Source organism: Paramisgurnus dabryanus, chromosome 18 (genome assembly GCF_030506205.2).
Source record: "Paramisgurnus dabryanus chromosome 18, PD_genome_1.1, whole genome shotgun sequence".
NCBI classification, from domain to species: Eukaryota; Metazoa; Chordata; class Actinopteri; order Cypriniformes; family Cobitidae; genus Paramisgurnus; species Paramisgurnus dabryanus.
In genome coordinates, this window is record NC_133354.1 from 31,625,430 (window position 1) to 31,645,687 (window position 20,258).

Sequence of the window (20,258 nt, forward strand, 5' to 3'; positions counted from 1 at the left end):
TTCATCCAAAGCCAGGGTCACTTAAAACTAAGGTCATTCTACAGAGATGTCTGGAAGTTATTTTTTTTTGTGCAGCTGATTAGGCCTACATGATTTTTTTAAATGTCCATTTGGGGATGTGTTGCTTATGCATGCGTTTGTGGCAGACATAGAGAAGAGGCAGTCTGTGTTTTTTTACTTTCACTAAAGTTTTTCATCAGCTGCTTTCCTTCTGTTCTGCCTGAAAAGGTCACTGTGAATCAGGTAGAGGATGAGTTTAAGATAAATCAAAGCACCAGTTTTGAGGACAGCATCCCGAGGAAGCGCACTGATGAGGCCTGGAGAGACATTGGCCAGTTGGAGAGGGAATGTCCACAAATCTTCCACAGCAATGCTGATTGTGAGAGGGTTTTTAGTCTTGTGGGAAAAACAAGACCCAGATAGGAGAGTTTGGCTGCAAACGGAGCTGTCAGTGATGCACTCCTCAGAAAGGCCAAGTCAGCAGGCTATGAGGCAAAAATATCAAGGAGAAGTGCCACAGCTGCTAGGGGTGATGAATGACTGAAATTGGCATCTCATTCTCAGGCAAATATATTTACTCGAAAGCACCAAACAAAATCATGCGTTATTCGTTTTTTTGTTGTTGTTGATAACTGTCCTGTCCAGTCTAATGTCTGTTTAAAAGACATAGAAAGCCCTTTGTTTTTTCTGTTATTTATACAGTATTTTTTATACAGTATGCTATTTGTTGATTCTTTATTATTTATAATGTCCAATGTATTTAAGTTCTGTTTAAAGGTGTTGTGTGTAAGTTTTAGCGGCATCTAGTAGTGAGGTTGCGAATTGCAACCAACAGCTCAGTCACCCTTGCTTTGGATACGCATAGAAAATCTATGGTAGCCGCCACCAGAAAAACATGTCATTTTTGGAGACAACTTTAAAACTTATGCACTGCATAACTCAGAGTAGTGGTTTTCCTGTGTCTCGTCCGGCCATAAACATTGGATTGAACTTCCTAATACACTAATAATGTAATGTCCTACTTATGTTCATTCATGTTCATTTGATGCTATAATGAACTAGAAAAGAAGAGATGATCGGTTCACGAGCGACCTGTCACGACACATTAAAGAACCACAAAACAGTATTTATTACTTAAATTTCTTTAAAAAAATGACCATATTTGAAAGGAGACTTTGTTTAATATGTTTAATATCAAAAGTAACCTGGTCTGCATAGGCAGGGGGTGAATCAACTTTTTTTTCCACATTGCATTCATTTAATTGTTTTTTATAAACATGAGCTATATTGACGTGATTGGTGTTCGTCTTTTGCAGCGCCGTTATTTAAACACCATATAGTGGACCATTCAGAGAGGCCCAGACTCAGAGGTGGGGCATGCATTGCAGGTTTTCTTTCACGCATCCTTGCATTTTGTGCTGCGCTTTAAAAACAATTCACGAGTGCTCTCATGTTTAAGAAGTAAACATGTGGTCTGTCCCTACAGAATCAAACTAAATTTAAATATTTTTTCCCAAAACCTCCAAGTTGCCACCTGCCATAGCAACAATGTACACCTCCAAGCATAAACGCTCTTCATACATTTATTTAAAAAGCTATACATTCAGAAAGTAATGATATTTTTAATATAAAGAAGGCAGAGTGTATAGTTGATTTGGCATGGCAGCCAATAATAATAAATAGCCATTGCCTTATTTAATAATGCAAAATCCTGCGTTTGGAAATCGTATCATCATATGTGTAAATGATGTCTTCAATTTTTAATGCTGTTGTAATGTCGACTGCAAACACTAATGGGTTGTTGTTGTTCTGATCCGTTTTGGTCTTGAAATATGTGCGTGTGTCTATGTTTGTAAATGCTTAAAATATTGGCTGCCTGCAAAAGTTAATATTAACCTACGCTCATTACCCGGCGTTTTTTTTAAGCGTGTACTGGATATGTGTCATAAAACTATGCATAAGATTTAATATGAATTAATTGTTAAATAAAGTAACCACAATTAGATTTAAAAACACTGTAATGTATTACTTGTATAGCCTTTGTTTATGAAAGAATATAAAAAATAATAACTCAAAGCATTCCCACAGCTGCTCTGTTGCTGATGGCGGGCACGATTTCTCGTTGGCCGTTTCTCAAAAAGAGGGCTGCATTCTCCATTTGCAGGCTGCATGCGTCATAAAGACTTATTTCTGTCTTATTTCACAATATTATCAACTATAAAGTTTACTTTTATGCTTAATTAATCATAAATTGTTGTAATATGCGTATTACCTCCGAATGTAATGCTCAGTAAACTGAAATAAACCAGGCTTGGTTATGTGTGCAGCCTGCATATGCGACCTCTGGAGGATGCAGCCTTCTGTTTGAGAAACGGCCACTGTTTGGATTTTGGGACAGAAAAAAATAGTTTGTTGTCAGTAGATTACTGGGGGGATGGTCTGTGGACGAGTCCCTCTCCTGTCATTTAATCATGAGCGGGAGTAATGACGGGTTTAAATGGACGCGAACTAATATTATGTCAGAGTCCTATGCTTATGTTTTAAGTAAACATGTTACATGTCTGTGTATATATAAGAGCTTTCTCTCATATTGGTGAAATAAGATCGCTCAACTTTCACACGCTTGTAAAATGAAATGAAAGACTTGCAGATCAGACGCTTTTATCAATGAAAGGCTAAAAATAGGGCTGTCACCGTGTGTTCGTGCTAGAGGTCAGAAAAGATGAAAAACATTGATCTCAGTACCTCAGATTACATAAATGGGCGGAGAGACGGCGTGTGTCTGTTCGAACACATTAAACCACATGCATGTTTACACTAACAAGTGTTATGCATAAGCATGCTATAGTTAGCCAAGGAACTATAAAACTTCAAGTTTACACCATAGACTGTATAGATGTAAACGAATATGCTGAATTACCTGTGGAGAAGATATAAAGTGCAACTTCTGTCTCCCTTGAGTCTCATCTTGGAAAACTAACATTACTCCAATATTGACTTTGGTCTTGTTGTTTTTCCCTTTCGCGTTGTCGTTTTAAATCCCCTTTTCGCTTCCTTGGCGACGTGTTTTAATGTCCTCGAAAACTTCAACAGGCTTTCAAATCTGCCTCAAATCAAAGATCGCGGGATCATCACACTGTAAAAAGATTCCGTAGAATTTACAGTATTACTGGCAGCTGGATGCCAGTAACTTACTGTAGATTTAAATTTATGTTAATTACCTGCAACAGTTTGTTCAAAGTTAAATGAAAATTAAACATTAGCAAGTCTGTATCTTTACAGAATAAAACTAAAATAACAGCCTCAAGCAAAGCATTCTGGGAAACAAAATCTGAAGGAAAAACACAGAAAAAGGTTGATGTGGATTTTTGGTTCCCAGAATGCTTTGCATGAGGCTGTTATTTTATATTTTTATTCTGTAAGACAAAGACTTGTTAATGTCTAATGTTCATTTAACTTTGAACAAACTGTTGTCAGTAAATAACATAAATTTAAATTTACAGTAAGTTACTGGCATCCAGCTGCCAGTAATACTGTAATTTCTACGGAATCTTTTTACAGTGCACGGTTTGCAGCTGTTGCAGCCGAAGGATTCATGTCGCATATGTGGGCTGCATACGTAATCAAACCTGGTTTATTTAAATTAACTGAGCATTACATTCACAAGTCATAAGCATATTACATACATTTACAATTAACTAAGACTAATTGTCAGCTTTATAATTGTTAATATTCTGAAATAAGACTGTCTTGATGACGTATACCGCCTACACATGCAACCTCCGGAGGCTTCAGCTAGCGGCCAGCGTGAGTGTAGTCTAAAAGCGCGAAGGCGGAGCTTGAATTTCAGGAATGTCCCTCGTCGGCGAATGTATTTCAAAGATGGAGGCACAACATGGATTCAGCCAGAGAGCGATTCGACCGTATGTATTTTAAATAGCAGATTCTACACTTATGAGAATACTTTGATTAGTGGGTGGGAAGTAATTACACATAAATGAGCATATACTTTTGAAAGAAAACATGGGTTTTTGCTAAGAATTAACTCAAAAAAGTACACAGTGGAGCTTTAAAAATATGAACATCTGCGTCAATGACTTTTATTCTTTTTCCTTATCTCACGTGGCATGATGGGCCAAATTAAAGGTCTATTGTGGGACAACTTTGGGCACCTCTGGACTAGAAGTACAGTAGCTGACAGGTATCTGCAGATATGTTTACCCGAGTTTGTCAGTCTGTATCACCCAACATGTTTTGCATTCACATGTGAAAGACTGTCATTTAGATTATGGACCTGTCTATTGATATTTTTGTTTCAATTTTTAAAGATTTAATGAAATGTTAGGGTGGAATTATAATAACAATAGAAACAGTGAACTTCAAATCATGAGACATCGGCAAAAATAAGCAGCTTAACATTTCACTGACTAATTTATCAACATCCTAGCTAGCAAAAATGTGTTACATGATGTCATTTGAACGGCTTCTTTTAAACGATGTATGCAGCATTGAGAGATACGTGCACAATATTCTGACCTAGGGCAGTTGGAGACCTGTTTTCAAAGTGTTGGAAATATATATTCTGAAATAACAATAAATAATTTGTTGCATTTCTCTTAAGTCAGAGACATAATTTTCACACATTAAAATGGTAATTGTGTCCATTGAATTTTAGTTATTTTGAATGATGCTTAGTTTCTTAAATAGACTAATTAAATTATATTAATAATAAGCGTATTTAGAAAACACAGTTTTTATGTACCACAATACTGTATGTGCTGTCTTAAGGCCGCGGTATACTTTTTTCCGCGTCCGCGTCCGGCTCGCGCGCGCACGCGTCCGCGCAGCTTTTCGAGTATACTCCCTGCGGCTACACGCGGATGGCCGCGTTCGACACTATACGCAATACAAATGATTTCTTATTCAAATTATTAGTCTAACAGGCTGTCAGGGCAGCACTGATTTGGCGACATTTACAGTACATTAAAACATTAGGATAGGTGAAGAAAAGTAACTGATCCACCATTGCAAACACAGTTTAGAACAAACAACAAGACAACAAAGAACAGGAATCAAACAAACATGCTCCAGAGCTTTCTGTTCTTGGAAGAAGTAAAAGTTAAAGAAGAAAAACGATAGTGTGTGTGCAAATGCTGTCTATTTCCTTTGTATAATTGTTTATAGTGGAGTGCACTGTCTAAATATTTTCACGCGCATGCGCTTTTGTACGCGGACTGTACGCGCACTGTCCGCGCGGTCTCAAATTTTGGGCTGCACGCGGACGGTCCGCGCGGCCGGCCGCGGACCCTCTTGATGACGAAAATGACGTCATGCGGACGGCGCGCATACGCGGACGTCCCTAGTATACTTTCGGCTTTAAAGAGACATGGTTAACCCCCCACCCCACCCCACTCAGCTCTGAAAACATAGAAGACACCTCTACCTGTGGGTCATTAACATATAAAAAGCCCTCAACACCTTAAGGGCGATTTATAGTCGTGCGTAGGTGCTACGCCGTAGCTACGGCGTAGGCTATCCGTAGCCTGTGCGTAGCTCTGCGTAGCCTGACGCGCACCTCACAAAATTCCTAACAGCGCGTCGGACCTACGCGGACCGCAAGCTCTGTGATTGGTCCACCAGAACCCCTCCCGTCAGGTAAAAAAAACTGCGTCATAGGTATTTCCGGTTGAGACGGTGAAAACAAAGATGAGCCAAGTCGAGGAGTGATTTAACTAAAACTGCAACATAAGTCGCTGTTTATTTACTTACATCATTGCTGGTCTTTTCAAATTATACACAACAAGTTGCTATTTTTTCTTCGTTTGTGGGTTAACTTGCTTAGCTTCTTCTTCTGTGACGACTTCTGCTGCTACTGTGGTTACACGCGTGATTACTGCCAACCAGCGGTTTCGCGTGTCTTTGCACGTCGATGCGGACGGCGACGCACAAGTATAAATGAAAACCGACGCGGAACCTACGCCGTCGCTGCTACGCCGTAGGACCTACGCACGAGTATAAATCGCCCTTTACACCCACCGCTCCTCACAACCAGCTGTAAGGATTCCTGGAAACTTCCACCAGTTCCTACATACATCCACAAACGTAAGGTTTCTGGATGTTTCACGAGTTTACTTTGGTGTATTACCTTTCCAAGCACTCTGCCTCAAAAATTTGGCAAACCTAAAGTTTAGCAGGGATTTCCCATCCCGTATTTGTCCGTATACAGCTCTTTTCATGCAGTGCCACGCACGAATGATTATCATTTTAAGTTGGAAAAATAAATAAAAGTTATTAATTACACATTTAATTTCATTTAATTAAAACTTCTTCTTATACTGTCACGAGATAATACGTAGTATAAGTGTTTAAAACTCACTGTGCTAAAGCATTCTCTTTAAGAGACCAACACTTAAGCTAAGCACAGACTACCTACCTCTAACATCTCTATATAAAAGCAGATATGTTTGTTCCCTCTGCCATGTCCTTCGCCAACAGTCTTAACCGTTGCTGGTAAAAAACTATTATAAAACCGCACCCTGTGCAAATAATAATGTCTGGTCTGCCAAATCTCAAGTTATATATTGAATGTTAGGCCTTAACATTAAATGTGCAGGATGGTGTGTGTCCCTGAGAAAGTTCTTAGCTCTCTTTCTGCAGCGTTGTGTATACAGAGTGTCAATAGATTGAAGATCTGATCCAATGATCTTCTCCGCAGTCTTTACGAATCTTTGGAGAGCTCTTCTCTCTGCCTGGGAAGTGCTTCCAAAGCAGACAGTGATGATGCCATTTGTTAGGATGCTTTCCACAAGTCCTCTATAGGCCTGGATGAGTGGCTTGTGTCTTAGTCCTGCTTCCTTAGCAGCCTGATAAAACAAAGCCGCCGATGGCCTTTATTTACTGTGACAGAAGTGTTTATGGTCCAACTCAAATTAGATGACACATGCAGGCATAGGAACTTGTGACTCTCAGCTTTTTCCACCTCAGTCCCCTTAAAGATCAATGGCTGTTTCTTCTTTCTAAAATCCATGATTAATTATTTTGTTTTATCTAAATTAAGAATGAGGTTATTGTTAAGCCAGAATTTTATCAACCAGCTCCTTGTAACCAGTTTCATCCCCACCTTTAATCAGGCCCGAGACAGTTGTGTCATCAGCATATTTAATCATTAAAGTGTTATTCTGGTTAGTGAGCTCAGTTAAGATGTTACCTCCCGTCCTCACTTTTTGTGGTCTGTCAATAAGAAAATCCAAAACCCAGTTACAGGTGGTGGTTGGAACCCCAATGTCGACCAGCTTCTCAATTAGGTTTCCAGGTCAGATCGTCAGATCGAACTATAATATATATGACAAAAATGCTGCAGTCTTGGTCCTTAAAATCGGTTTGCTGGTGTGTTCTGGAAGTATTGCAAGTATTGTTATGAGCTAAAAGGCAGAATTCAAATGTTTTTATTCCACTATATTATTATACATTATATCACAGTTTTAGGTTATCTTTCAATGTGATGTCCCACCTTGTCCCACACAAACTGACTACATGGGTGGTGGGCACGCTATCCATGATCCTTTATACAATCATCCTTTTATTATAGATTGATAGCTAGATAATAAATGACTGCACATGTACACTCACTGGCCACTTTATTAGGTACACCATTCCAACTGCACGTTAACGCAAATTTCTAATCAGCCAATCACATGGCAGAAACTCAACCCTTTTATGCATGTAGACATGGTCAAGACGATCTGCTGCAGTTCAAACCGACCGTCAGAATAGGGCTGTCATGATTATGACATTTGGCTGATGGTTAATTGTCTAGTAAATTGTGATGATTATGACGATTAATTGCCTGTTTTAGGGCTTTGACATTTAATTCTCATTTTTTTGTTTTTTTCATGAAATAATTCATTGATGTGATTATTTAAATGAAATCTTTTGCAAGGTTTACTTGGCAGTAAATATTAATACACATAACATATTTAAAAGTAATTATTTAATGAATATATCTTTCAAAAACTGAAAATTCTTTATAAGAAATAAAAACAATAAAGTGTCTGAAAAATAACTGGAAATAAAAATGCAATCAAAATGAACTGACTATTCCAGAACAGGTCTTAAATAGTAAACAATCCTACTAGGGTCATATTAGTACTGGACCACATGTCTGTAGTGGCTGCAAAAAAAAAACCACTGATTTTTGAAACTTTGGCAAAAACATGTCCCACTAAGAAAAGTGCTAATTCTGTTGGAAATTAATAACATTTTCATGAAGAAAAAGAATCAATGTTATAATCAGGGGGTCCTTTGCACATATGTAAGGTTCTTTTATAGGTTTATTTTTATTTTTTTATTAATTTAATGATTATATGCTGGCCCATTGCCTACAAAATCAGCTGTCCTCTTTTAAGAGATAATCATTTCAACTTGATTAAAAAAGCCAAAAGTAATAATTGAATTGAATAATATATTTACCACATGAAAGGGTACATTGTAATATGTATCAAAAACTACAAACAGTGAGTTTTGAACAATATTTACTATTATTTTGTGATTGCTCAAAATGTGTCCCACATATTCGTCAGCACCGTCAGATATTTATAAAAAGCAATAAAATCAGACAACTACAGGGTCAACTGCATTCCTGAGGACCCCATTTTCAAACCTTCAGCTCTACTGCATGCTTCAAGATCACTCAAGCTCCTGTATGTTTGATATTTTCTCTTAAACTTCTTCATATTTTTGGACACTGATACTGTGACAATCATAACATGTCAACACCGTCATCTTTGTAAAAATATTAGATTAGATTATGAAATAAATGTATCATTTTTAAGAAGAGGTCTAGCAACAGAGGGGAAACAAGATGGCTAATGTGAACAATTTCATTTTTTTTTAAATCTATATTAGGTTTTTGTCACCACCGTCAGATGTCACCACCGTCAGGTTTTTTGTCTTTTCTGTCAGGTTTTATGTATTTTAGGAAGTTATGGTTTGATATTTGTTCATCACAGTGCTCAGGATTGTTATTTTATGGACCAAATATTTACATAAAGTTTAAGCAAGAAGCCATTGACTTGAGTGGTATACATTTTGGAATAATGAGGCCAATGTCACCACCGTCAGACGGAGTTTTAATTGTTTTAAATGAATATGCTTACAATAGGTTTCTTCAGTGCTGTTGAGTTATTAAATTAATAGTCTCTATTAATACAAAAATAGGTTTATTAAATAAAAAACATTACTTTTTCTATTTAGGCTTTAAGTAAATGTTGTATGAGGAATAACTGGAAAAACGCCTATTTTATGAAAAAAAAAAAAAAAAAAAAAACGAACAGGGGAGGTTGCACCAGTAAATTGCTGAACAGCCAAGACCTTGGTCTATAATGATATACCTTCAGATTTTGTAATTTAACTAACTTTTTCGAAGAATCACTGAAATTCCTTACAGATCCTTAAGAACTGCATCCTTCACTTTCCTAAATTTTAGATTGCTGTTTTGGAAATGTAATTGAGCATTGTTTCTGACCATGTCCATCCCTTTATGATGACAATGTACCCATCTTCTGATGGCTACTTTCAGCAGGATAAATCATCTCAGACTGGTTTCCTGAACATGGCAATGAGTTTACTGTACTCAAATGGCCTCCACAGTCACCAGATCTCAACCCAAAAGAGCACCTTTGGGATGTGGTGGAACCAGAGATTCGCTTCATGGATGTGCAGCCTACATATCTACAGCTACTGCGTGATGCTATCAGTGTTGGGCGATATGCCCCATTTTGAGATCGTCCTATCGTCAGCCTGTGGGATCGGCGATACACGATAGTATCGGGGGGCGGGGCAGTAGTTTACTCATTTATTTATTTGTTCATTTCTTACTCATTATGACAAGTCTCTTGATTGGTGGAAAAAAGAACAAGAGCAACACGAGGAATGTATTGCTTCAACTCATTGAAATGCATATCATAAACAGGGTTACTATCTGACTTCAGACAGAGCGCAGCTCTCTGCACGTACGCGAGAGTGGCGCCAACATGCAGCGGGTTATATTTTAAACAAAATGAATAGTTTGCCTCAGCTCGCATGAAACGCATTAAACTGCACAAATACACAAGGATTACTACTTTATGTTTAGACTTCGGACAGATGTAAGAGCGCGTGCGCGTGAGACAAAGAGAAGCGCAGCTGATCATGACGCGCTAGATTTAGGTGCTAGAATGAGTTCGAGACGCGCGCATTAAGTGCAAGTGCGTGCAAGAACGAATTCTCTCTCTACAAGCTCTCCACGTAAAGTGAAGCCCACAAACTCTCATGCGAGGAAAAGCATGCAAAACTATGATGATGATGATAATAATAACAACCATTCGCCAACTATCTTCATGACTATCACCATGAAAGCCTTTCATTGGCGATATGTCTGACGATCGTCGATACACAATACTATCGTCTATCCGCACAACCCTAGATGCTATCATGTGAATATGGACCAAAATCTCTGAGGAATGTTTCCAGTACCTTGTTGAATCAATGCCACGAAGGATTAAGGCAGTTCTGAAGGCAAAAGGGGGTCCAACCCGGTAGTAGTAAGGTGTACCTAATAAAGTGGCCGGTGAGTGTATATTGATATTGTATTTACAGTTATCATTTCGATTAAAGTATTTGCTATTTATTTCATTATAATTGTACACTTAGCGCCAGCGCAAAAAATCATTTTGGCGTTAAATAACGACTGTTGGGATTTACTTAAGACGCGTAGTGGATAATTAGAGGAGCATCGGATTCTCAAGTGAGCGGTGTTTCAGCAATCAGCGCTGCACTTGGGTGAGGTTCAAGCGGATTTATATTTTGAACAACTAATGTCGTGATAACGTAATGTTTGTTAGTACATACATAGCCTACATGCCGGTGAACACTGAACAGCAATGCACGCTTGATGACATTAAATTACTTTTATGGTTATATGGTCAAACAGATAAAACTTTGTGCTTATGTAAAGTAATATTTAAAACATGATGCGCATGGCTGCTCCATCAGTTTCTGTGCATTATTGGAGCGCGTCACAAAAAAAGATCTGAAAATCCTCATATCGTTTTAAATTCGTTTTGTCAATATGCTATTAAATTTCCTTTATACACAGAATAGCTGCAGGTGCGTGATGTGACTGACCATCATCATGTTCTGTTGTTTTTAAGATATTTTAGATAATGTTTATAAAAGAGTGACAACTTGAATCAAGCAAGGAATTCATTTCGATATTTTAAATCGTCTGTCTGCCCCAACGAGCTGCAATTGTGGTGGATTGAAAGTAGAATGAAACACTTGACTTCCACAAACTGTTTCTCCGGCTGCGCTGTCTACCCGTACAGCAGCTCGCGGTCTCAAAAGCTGTCAATCATCATCGTCTCTCAATGATTATTGTGAAAGTAATGACGTAATTATCCGGATTTAAAATCCTAAATATCAAACATGTTTGATAAGATCGGGGTGCCCCCGATTTGCTTGAGAGCATATCAGAAGGTGTAAATTTAGATTTTTAAACGTCTTACATTACAGGATAATCTGCGCCGAACTTCAGAGCCGATCGAGGTCCATCGACCGATTTTCCCTCAGATTCTCGGGAGGGAAAAATCGGGGTAAATTCGGCCCGATTATTCTATAGTGTGAGCCAGGCATAAGCTAAGCTGCTGTCGAATCACAACACACTAAATAAACTACACAATCAGAACTCATTAAGTTTTTCTGAAGAAGGGACTTCATAGAACAAGGAAGACATCAGCCTGTTTTGAGGACAGTACAAACAGCAGTATACAGATAAGTAAATTGTGTAAAAAAATACCGTGTTTTTTAAAACTTGAAACATGAACACATGTTATATTGAGCACTGTTAACACAATCAAAGCTTCAAAAACACAGAAAGAACGGAACCTTACATTTTTTTGTCCTCCAGTTAGTTTCAGTGTACTATGGGTTTGTTAGCTAAGATTACACACCCCAAATTTTCTGCTGTGATGTCTGTGGTGCTGAATTTAACCACACCACATCAGCTCTGCTTATTTGCTACTCTGAACTAATTTGTGCTGCTCTTAGTAACATTAGCGTTGGTTATTATGTAATCAGCTTTTGCGCCTGTTATTTCATCTGTGCTTTTTTAGTAAATAACCCACAGATACTCCCATCAGTGCTTTGCCCCATTTAGTAAATCTGGCACTTGATGGCTTTTTTGTAACACTGTCTAACATCAAAGCCTGCTGTTGGAAAATGTTTTCCAGCCTAGCAAACAGTTACTAGATGTTGCTGACATGTTTCAAAAAAGTCAATGACTTACACACCCAAGTCAAAAATGTTAAATAAATAAATGAATAAATAAAAAATTTGTACTGACAAAACACTCTTTGTGCGGTATTGTAACAAAAACACATAAAAACTTCTCAGAAATATGCAGGAGATCATCTTAGGTGTATAAATAAACGTTCCGTATATGTCTTTTAAGTGTAGTGTTTGATTGTGGATAGGACATGTTTTATTACAGGTTTGTACTGGAATGATTTGAAGTAATTCATTTTTCAATAGATTTGGTGATTTAAAAATGTGTGTGTTATTTATGCATGTTTTTGTTGTTTGTGAAATGACAGTGGGATTTGGTGTGTTCAGATGACTGGAAACCTCCACTGACCACATCAATCTTTTTCTTTGGAGTTTTGGTGGGTTCTGTGATCTCTGGACAGTTGTCTGACAGGTTAGAAAACACATAACCTTTTGATTAATGATTTATTTAGAAGTCTAAAGATCCCATTTGACATGTTTAAAATAATAAAGCCTAGTTAGACATTATTAAAAACAGGATATGTATACGGGTCAATAACATGACATGCACATTTTTGTGTCCAGGGACATTAGATACTTTAAAATTTACTTAATACATTTATCAAAAAGGTCACTTTATTCTATAAACACTATGGGGTAGTTTCTATGACAAGGCTTATCCTAGTCCCAGACTAAATTGAGCTGCCTTAATTTAAAAACATCTTGCACTAATGTATCTTAAAATATATCAAATGCCATTGTTTTGTCTCAAGATGAATACCATTATTATATAAAAACTACTTAAACATAACTAAGGCCTAGTCCTGGATTACTTTAAACCCTGTCTGGGAAACTGCTCATTTATATTTTAAATATATATTTTTAAATAATAAATTAATTGGCGTTTTGGCATTTCAGACTTGTAAAATGGCAGACGGGGCAACTGTCCATACAAATTAAGAGTTTAAGACAACTTTAAAAATGGTGCAAAGTTTTGTCAGTGAGCCTTCATTAAAAAATATCCATTATGATGAGTCTTGTGTTCTACTGGGGTGGTTTAATAGTGTTAGGCAAGACAAACATATATGTCAGGAAAAGCGATGTCTGGCCATATGCCAATGTCCACAGACTACTGGTTGTTTGGCAAGTTGTTAGGGTCACTGTTAAGGCCAACTAAATTCAATTTAAGTTGATAATATTCAGCTTTACTGGCGTTCTTCGCAGCAGCTGATATGAAAACCAGCCATTTTGTTGAATGTTTTACCACTTAACAGGGTGAGTTCCAGCATGGTCACGTGGAAAAAGTGACATAAATGAATCCCTCTTGAATGTCCCTATGAAAAGAAACATTATTAATCATTTTAATAAGCCACCGATTTTAGTTTTAATAAACTAAAGTTTTAAATACACTAGGTTTGGATCGTTGATCGTTGAGAAAAGACATCAGCAATGATCTTAAAGAAGCAACTTTTACCACCCATCAATTTGAGAAGGGTTAAAAGAGCGTTTATAAACAATCTGAAGTCCATCAATTTCAAGTGAGGAAGATTATTCACATGTCAAAAATATTCAAGACAGATGCCAATATTTCCAGGAGTGAATGACCCAGCAAAACGGCAGCGTTAATGCTTGACTGAAGGCTTGTCTGAAGCGTGGCCAACAGCCAATCACAGTCTTCCATAGATGTAATTGGCTGACTCTGCCTAGGTTATTTGCATAAGGTGATCTGATTGGCTGACGCACGCTTTGCCGCTTGAAAAGTTGTAAAATGTTCAACTTTTGCCGCGAGCTACGGCACGCGCGCTGACAGATCCACAATTCGGTTCGGCCACGCATGACGCCACCCATGGAAAGTGAATGGGAAGCGTTAAGGCTTACACACAGTGTAAAAGTACCGTCAGACTCTATACAGGCCTCAGTTAGAATGCATTGAAATAATATTAAACTGTTCTCTGAGATCCACATAGAAGCAATGTGGCTTTATTAAGTGAAATGACCTAGAGATAGATTTACATGTTTATTTACAACCCTAGAATTTGCCCTTAGAATGAAATGGTCTATTACCTTATTTGAAAAAGTCATGAATAATAATGTTTAGCTTTTCCATGATTGGAAGTGGTACTTCAGCCTAAACGCTACACTGTAAAACCCGATAAGTCAACTCAACTGTTTGAGGAAACCGACTGCCTTTAACCATTAAGTTTATTAAGTTTTAAAACTCATACATATGAGTATGTAAACTTTAATTTATTAGTGCATATGACTCAATATGTTTGTGTTGGTTTAGTCAATCATTTAGATCCTGTTTTGAAAAGTCTTGTGAAAAAATGCTTTTTCAAAAAACACACATAAACATTTTTCTCTCAAAAATACATGTACATACATGATGCTCATATGATATTGTAGCCCAGTTTGTGATGAACACAGTGTTATGAGACTTTTAACATTATTATGTTTTAAAGCAACTGAAAAAAGCACAAAGGTCAGTGCTGGTCAAAACTGCTCAACAATGAAAAATCAGCCAAGACCCCAGAGGGTTAAGCCGATCTGTCTGTTTCCTGACCTGGGCCCTGGATAGTCAGACATTATCACAAGTAAGACTATTGGTCAGATGTCTAGAGAGTACAGTACTTCCTTTCTGGGATGGATGAAGGCCGTCTCTCCAGCAGGTCAGGTCTCCTCCAGAAATGCTTCCTATTGTCTATAAACCCTATGTTATGCTGTGGGCCCCACTTTGACATCCAGCTGTGAAGTAACAGTAATCTATCTCATCCCCCAGGTAGGTGGGGAGGGGACCAGAGCATATTTCATTGTCTGACATTGTTTTTGCAATTTCACACACCTCTTTAATATTATCTTTGGTGATGCTCGACTGGGTGAGTCTGGTGTCATTCGTGCCGACTTGAATAACAATCTTAGAGTACGTATGCTTAGCATTAGCCAGCACTTTAAGTTTGGATTAGAGATGCGCGGATGGGCTATTATTTCATCCGCAACCGCATCACAAAACTCATCATCCGTCCGCCATCCATCCGCACCAACGTTTCTGACAAGTTTTCAAAACCGCACCCGCCCGCCATCCACTGACTGGGCGATGCAAGACGCTGCTGATGACAGCCGCGAGACTAGAAAGCTCTAGAATATCAGCAGTGAACTCAGTCTCCGATCGGCGCACACGGGACAAAAATAAATAAGTAATGCCTAAATTAAACGCACAAATTACATAGTCTGCACTGGTGTCATCCTGATTTACCACTTTGTAAAACTTATTCCAGGCAAACCTTTTCTGACCTTCTATTTCCTTTGTTTTTAATTCTCCTTTTTTGAGGCGTTGATAAGAGCTATGTCAAAATGCGTCCTCATTTCTCTGCGCTGTTAATGATAGAATGAATGGATTCTTAACATGCCGAGGCTATCCTAAACAATTAAAACCTTTATTAAATAAAAGTGTATTAGAAAACTTTTTCTTGTCACTTTTTTATTTTTATAAGTTATGTTTTGTGTTAATATTATTCTGTTTATGTTGCGTATATTTGCAACATAAGGTTGATTATTTGATATACTGTTGAATAGTTTAATCTACATCAATGTGTCATATTCTCTAAAATAAATTAATATTTTTGATTACATATTTGTTTTAAAAAGTCAGAAATGTCTCCGCTGTTTTCTGCTGACAGGCGCGGTGGGGGCTACTGGGGGCGCGTGCAACAGGTGACGCAAATTATGGGTCCTCAGAAGGCTAGACCGTCTCATTTCAGTTCTCTTTGAGAACTTCTGAGGCTGCCACCCTGAAAGACAGAGTGCTCACCTTTTAAGGTTGCATGCTTAGAAGGACACAGCTAACAAGCAGTCGATCCGCCACCCGCCCGAATCTAATTAAAATATTATTTTTCGTCACGTCATCCGCCCGATCCGCGGTTTATCCGCGGAGTCCGCGGCTGTAACCGCCAACCGCGCATCTCTAGTTTGGATCTAATGTCAGATGCTCTGGCTCTAAGTATACATTCGACTATGGTGGCTCTATTTCCATGTTCCTGAGAATAGAATCACCTGTAACCAGGGCTCTTGTAACAGGCGTCTCAGCTGGTGTGCTGCTGAGGGCGGAGAATCTGTTAGAAATTATCACAGGAGCGTGTCGTGGGTGACAAATATGACTATGCCTTTCTGACAGTCACCCAGTTAGTCCGCCGCCTTGACAGCGCGTCAGAAAAAAACAGCAAAGTTAAGGAGGAAGAGGAGAAGGGGTTAAGACTACGTCAGCCATCTTCCTGATGCCGGTTTAGGCTTCATACTACTCCCTTACTCGCCGCCCTCCTCCTCCTCAGAAACCCCAGGAGAAGGCCAGAGCAAGTGATAACATTACGCAATAATTATATTTTATTCTTAACTCTCTGTTTGGAAAAGTAATAGCCTGATTTGGTGTTTTATTAGTCTTGTTTTAGAGTTATGACCTCATGTATCTAATAAAAAGGAGAAGAGAGTAATATGCGGTCAATATCTATTTCAAGTATTTTTGGAAGAGATGTTTTTTTATAGAATTGTTTTTTGAATGTTGCAAGAGATGTGGCAAACCGGATTGCAATAAGAAGGTCATTCCACCAGCAGAGAGACGTTAAGGAAAATGAATAGGAACGTGATTAAGTGCCCCTTTGTTAAGGTAACACAAGGCGCTCCTCATTTGCTGAACGTAAGGTTCTGGATGGGGTGTTGGAATGTATGAAGGTGTGAAAGTGTACCGGTGCTGTCCCAGTGAAAGTTCTGTAAGTAAGTAGTAGCAACTTGTCCCTGATATGCGCTTCAGTCGGTAGCTAGTGGATAGAGATGAAGAGCGGCATTAAATGAGGCCTTTTCACGCACATGTGCAGCATGCTTTGTAAGATAAGTTTGTATCTTCCTGATATTGTATAATGCAAAATGTCATGATCATGCTGTCTTTGCAGTGTTAATAGAGAGGGACAGTTAGTCATCAAAGACTACACCACGGTTTCTTGCCATTTTGAAATGAGAAATGTTTAAATGGATACTGTAGGTAAAAACAAGCAACTCCATCTTAGCGAGGTTCAAGAGGTGGTGTTTCTTCATCCAAGCCGAGATGTCTTCTAAGCAGGCTGTAATACAAGCATAAAAGGAGACAACGGGCAAGATGCGACAGGTGACGAGAGCACTGTAGAAATTGTGAGTAAAAAAGGAATGTAATAATTTACTAATCTCATAAACGTATATTTTATTCACAATAGAATATAGATAACGTATCAAATGTAGAAAGTTAGACATTTTGAAATGTCATGCCAAATATTGGCTCATTTTGGATTTCATGAGAGCTACACATTCCAAAAAAAGTTGGGACAGGTAGCAATAAGAGGACGGAAAACTTAAATGTACATATAAGGAACAGCTGGAGGAGGATCAATGTTTAGGAATAGGAATGTTGTCCCATTCTTGTCTAAAACAGGCTTCTATTTGCTCAACTGTCTTAGATCTTCTTTGTCGTATCTTCCTCTTTATGATACGCCAAATGTTTTCTGTGGGTGACAGATCTGGACTGCAGGCTGACCATTTCAGTACTCAGATCCTTTTTCTACGCAGTCTTGACGTTGTAATTGATGCAGTATGTGGTCTGGCATTGTCATGTTGGAAAATGCAAGGTCTTCCCTAAAAAGAGATGACGTCTAAATGGGAGCATATGTTGCTCTAAAACTTGGATAAACCTTTCAGCATTGATGGTGCCAGATGTGTAAGCTGCCCATGCCACACGCACTCATGCAACCCCAAACCATCAGAGATGCAGGTTTCTGAAATGAGGGCTAATGACAACTTGGGATGGCCTTGTCCTCTTTAGTCCGGATGAAATGGCATCCCAGTTTTCCAAAAAGAACTTCAAATTTTGATTTGTCTTACCACAGAACAGTTTTCCACTTTGCCAAAGTCCATTTTAAATTAACCGTGGCCCAGGGAAAACGCCTGCGCTTCTGGGTCATGTTAGATATGGCTTCTTTTTTGACCTATAGAGTTTTTGCCACCAATGGCGAATGGCATGGTGGATTGTGTTCACTGACAATGTTTTCTGGAAGTATTCCAGAGCCCATGTTATGATTTCCATTACAGTAGCATTCCTGTATGTGATGCATTGCTGTCTAAGGGCCCGAAGATCACGGGGCATCCAGTATGGATTTCCAGCCTTGACCCTTACACACAGAAATTGTTCCAGATTCTCTGAATCTTTGGATGATATTATGCACTGTAGATGATGATAACTTCAAACTCTTTGCAATTTTTCTCTGGGAAACTAAGAAAACTATTTTTCGCCGCAGCATTGGGGGGATTGGTGATTCTCTGCCCATCTTGACTTCTGACAGACATTGCCACTCTAACAGGCTTTTTTATACCCAATCATGTTGCCAATTGACCAAATAAGTTGCAAATTAGTCCTTAAACTGTTCCTTATATGTATATTTAAATTTTCCTGCCTCTTATTGCTACCTGTCCCAACTTTTTTTGGAATGTGTAGCTCTCGTGAAATCCAAAATGAGCCAATATTTGGCATGTCATTTCAAAATGTCTAACTTTCAACATTTGATATGTTATTTATATTCTATTGTAAATAAAATATATGTTTATGAGATAAGTAAATTATTCCATTCCTCTTTTACTCACAATTTCTACAGTGTCCCAACTTTTCTGATTTGGGGATGTACTTACTTTCCTCACTGTAACCCCAGACCATGATTTTTCTGCCACCAAACTTCACTGTTTTCTGGGTAAATCTCGGATCCATGCGGGCTCCAGTAGGTCTCTTGCAATATTTGCGGTGACTGTGGTGTACTTTTAACAGAAGATTCATCTGAAAAATCCACCCTCTGCCACTTTTTCAGCGTCCATCCAAATGGCACACGATTTTTCAATTGTCTTTTGTTTAGTGCTGGCTTATGGGCACTAATTTAACCATGGAGGCCATTTCAAGACAGAATCCTTTTGGTTGACACAGGGACTTCAGATGACCAGGTCTCGTGGAGCTCTGCTGCAGTGGAAAATGGGCTGGCCTTGGATTTTCGAGTCAACAAGCAGTCCTCTCGAGCAGTTGTCTTGCGGGGTCTGCCTGACCTGGGCTTGTCAAAAATGTCTCCAGTCTCTTCAAATCTTTTTTAATCCTCTGTACTTGACACTGAGACACATTGAAGGTGTCTGCCACATCGGCAGTGGATCTGGTCTTCAGCCTCTTGATAATCAAAACTTTAGTCTCAAGGTGAATCTTAGGCATGTTTGCAGAGGTCTAGTTGCAGTTGATGTGAAGGTCTAGTGTACTGAGGTTCTTTTTATACACACCTGAGACCTAATTGATCCATTTAAGGTACAGATGAAGCTCATATGACAAGGCAACAACTGTTATGTCTTTGCAAAAATTGACTCAATGGGCTTTACCAATATTAGAATATGAATATTAGAATACTTTTTGACAGTTTCGTTTAGTTTTGCACTGAAAAAAGCTGTTGGGATTATAATGAGCCATTTCTCAATTTTGATTAGAAATATATTTCAGCTAGCCTGACGTTGTCATACTCAATTCTAGTCAGAATTTGAGTCTGATACCGCTCCATTGAGCTATAATTATGAGGCGTGTCTCAACCGAAAAATGCCTCTGCACTCAATTGGATAGACCTACGACCAATCAGAGCAACGGGGTGTGAGACGTATGTTGAAATGACGTATTTGCAGCTTGACCGAACTGCTAGTTATTTCGCTACGACACACACTACAAGTCTGAGTTTGCGAACGTACATCAACACCTACTATGTTTACAACATTTCATTTATATCACATTAAGTCATACAGTAAGACTATCTCTTACCATTTGTACATAAGTTGAACTTTTTCAACGACGATACCCATTACGTTTGCTTGTTATATCCATCTCGTCGTGCACACCGAGTTGCATCGCCGTGATACCCATTTTAGTTGCT

The 20,258-nt window shown here is 38.5% G+C and overlaps 1 protein-coding gene across 1 annotated transcript in view; it reads left to right on the forward strand.

The window, feature by feature from the left end:
* Positions 1-20,258, forward strand: part of LOC135776751 (solute carrier family 22 member 4-like) — a 71,615-nt gene that overhangs the window by 17,271 nt on the left and 34,086 nt on the right. The window contains exon 2 of the mRNA XM_065287652.2: positions 12,630-12,733. Coding sequence (XP_065143724.1) covers positions 12,630-12,733 — 104 coding nt within the window. The remainder of the gene's footprint in view (positions 1-12,629; positions 12,734-20,258) is intronic.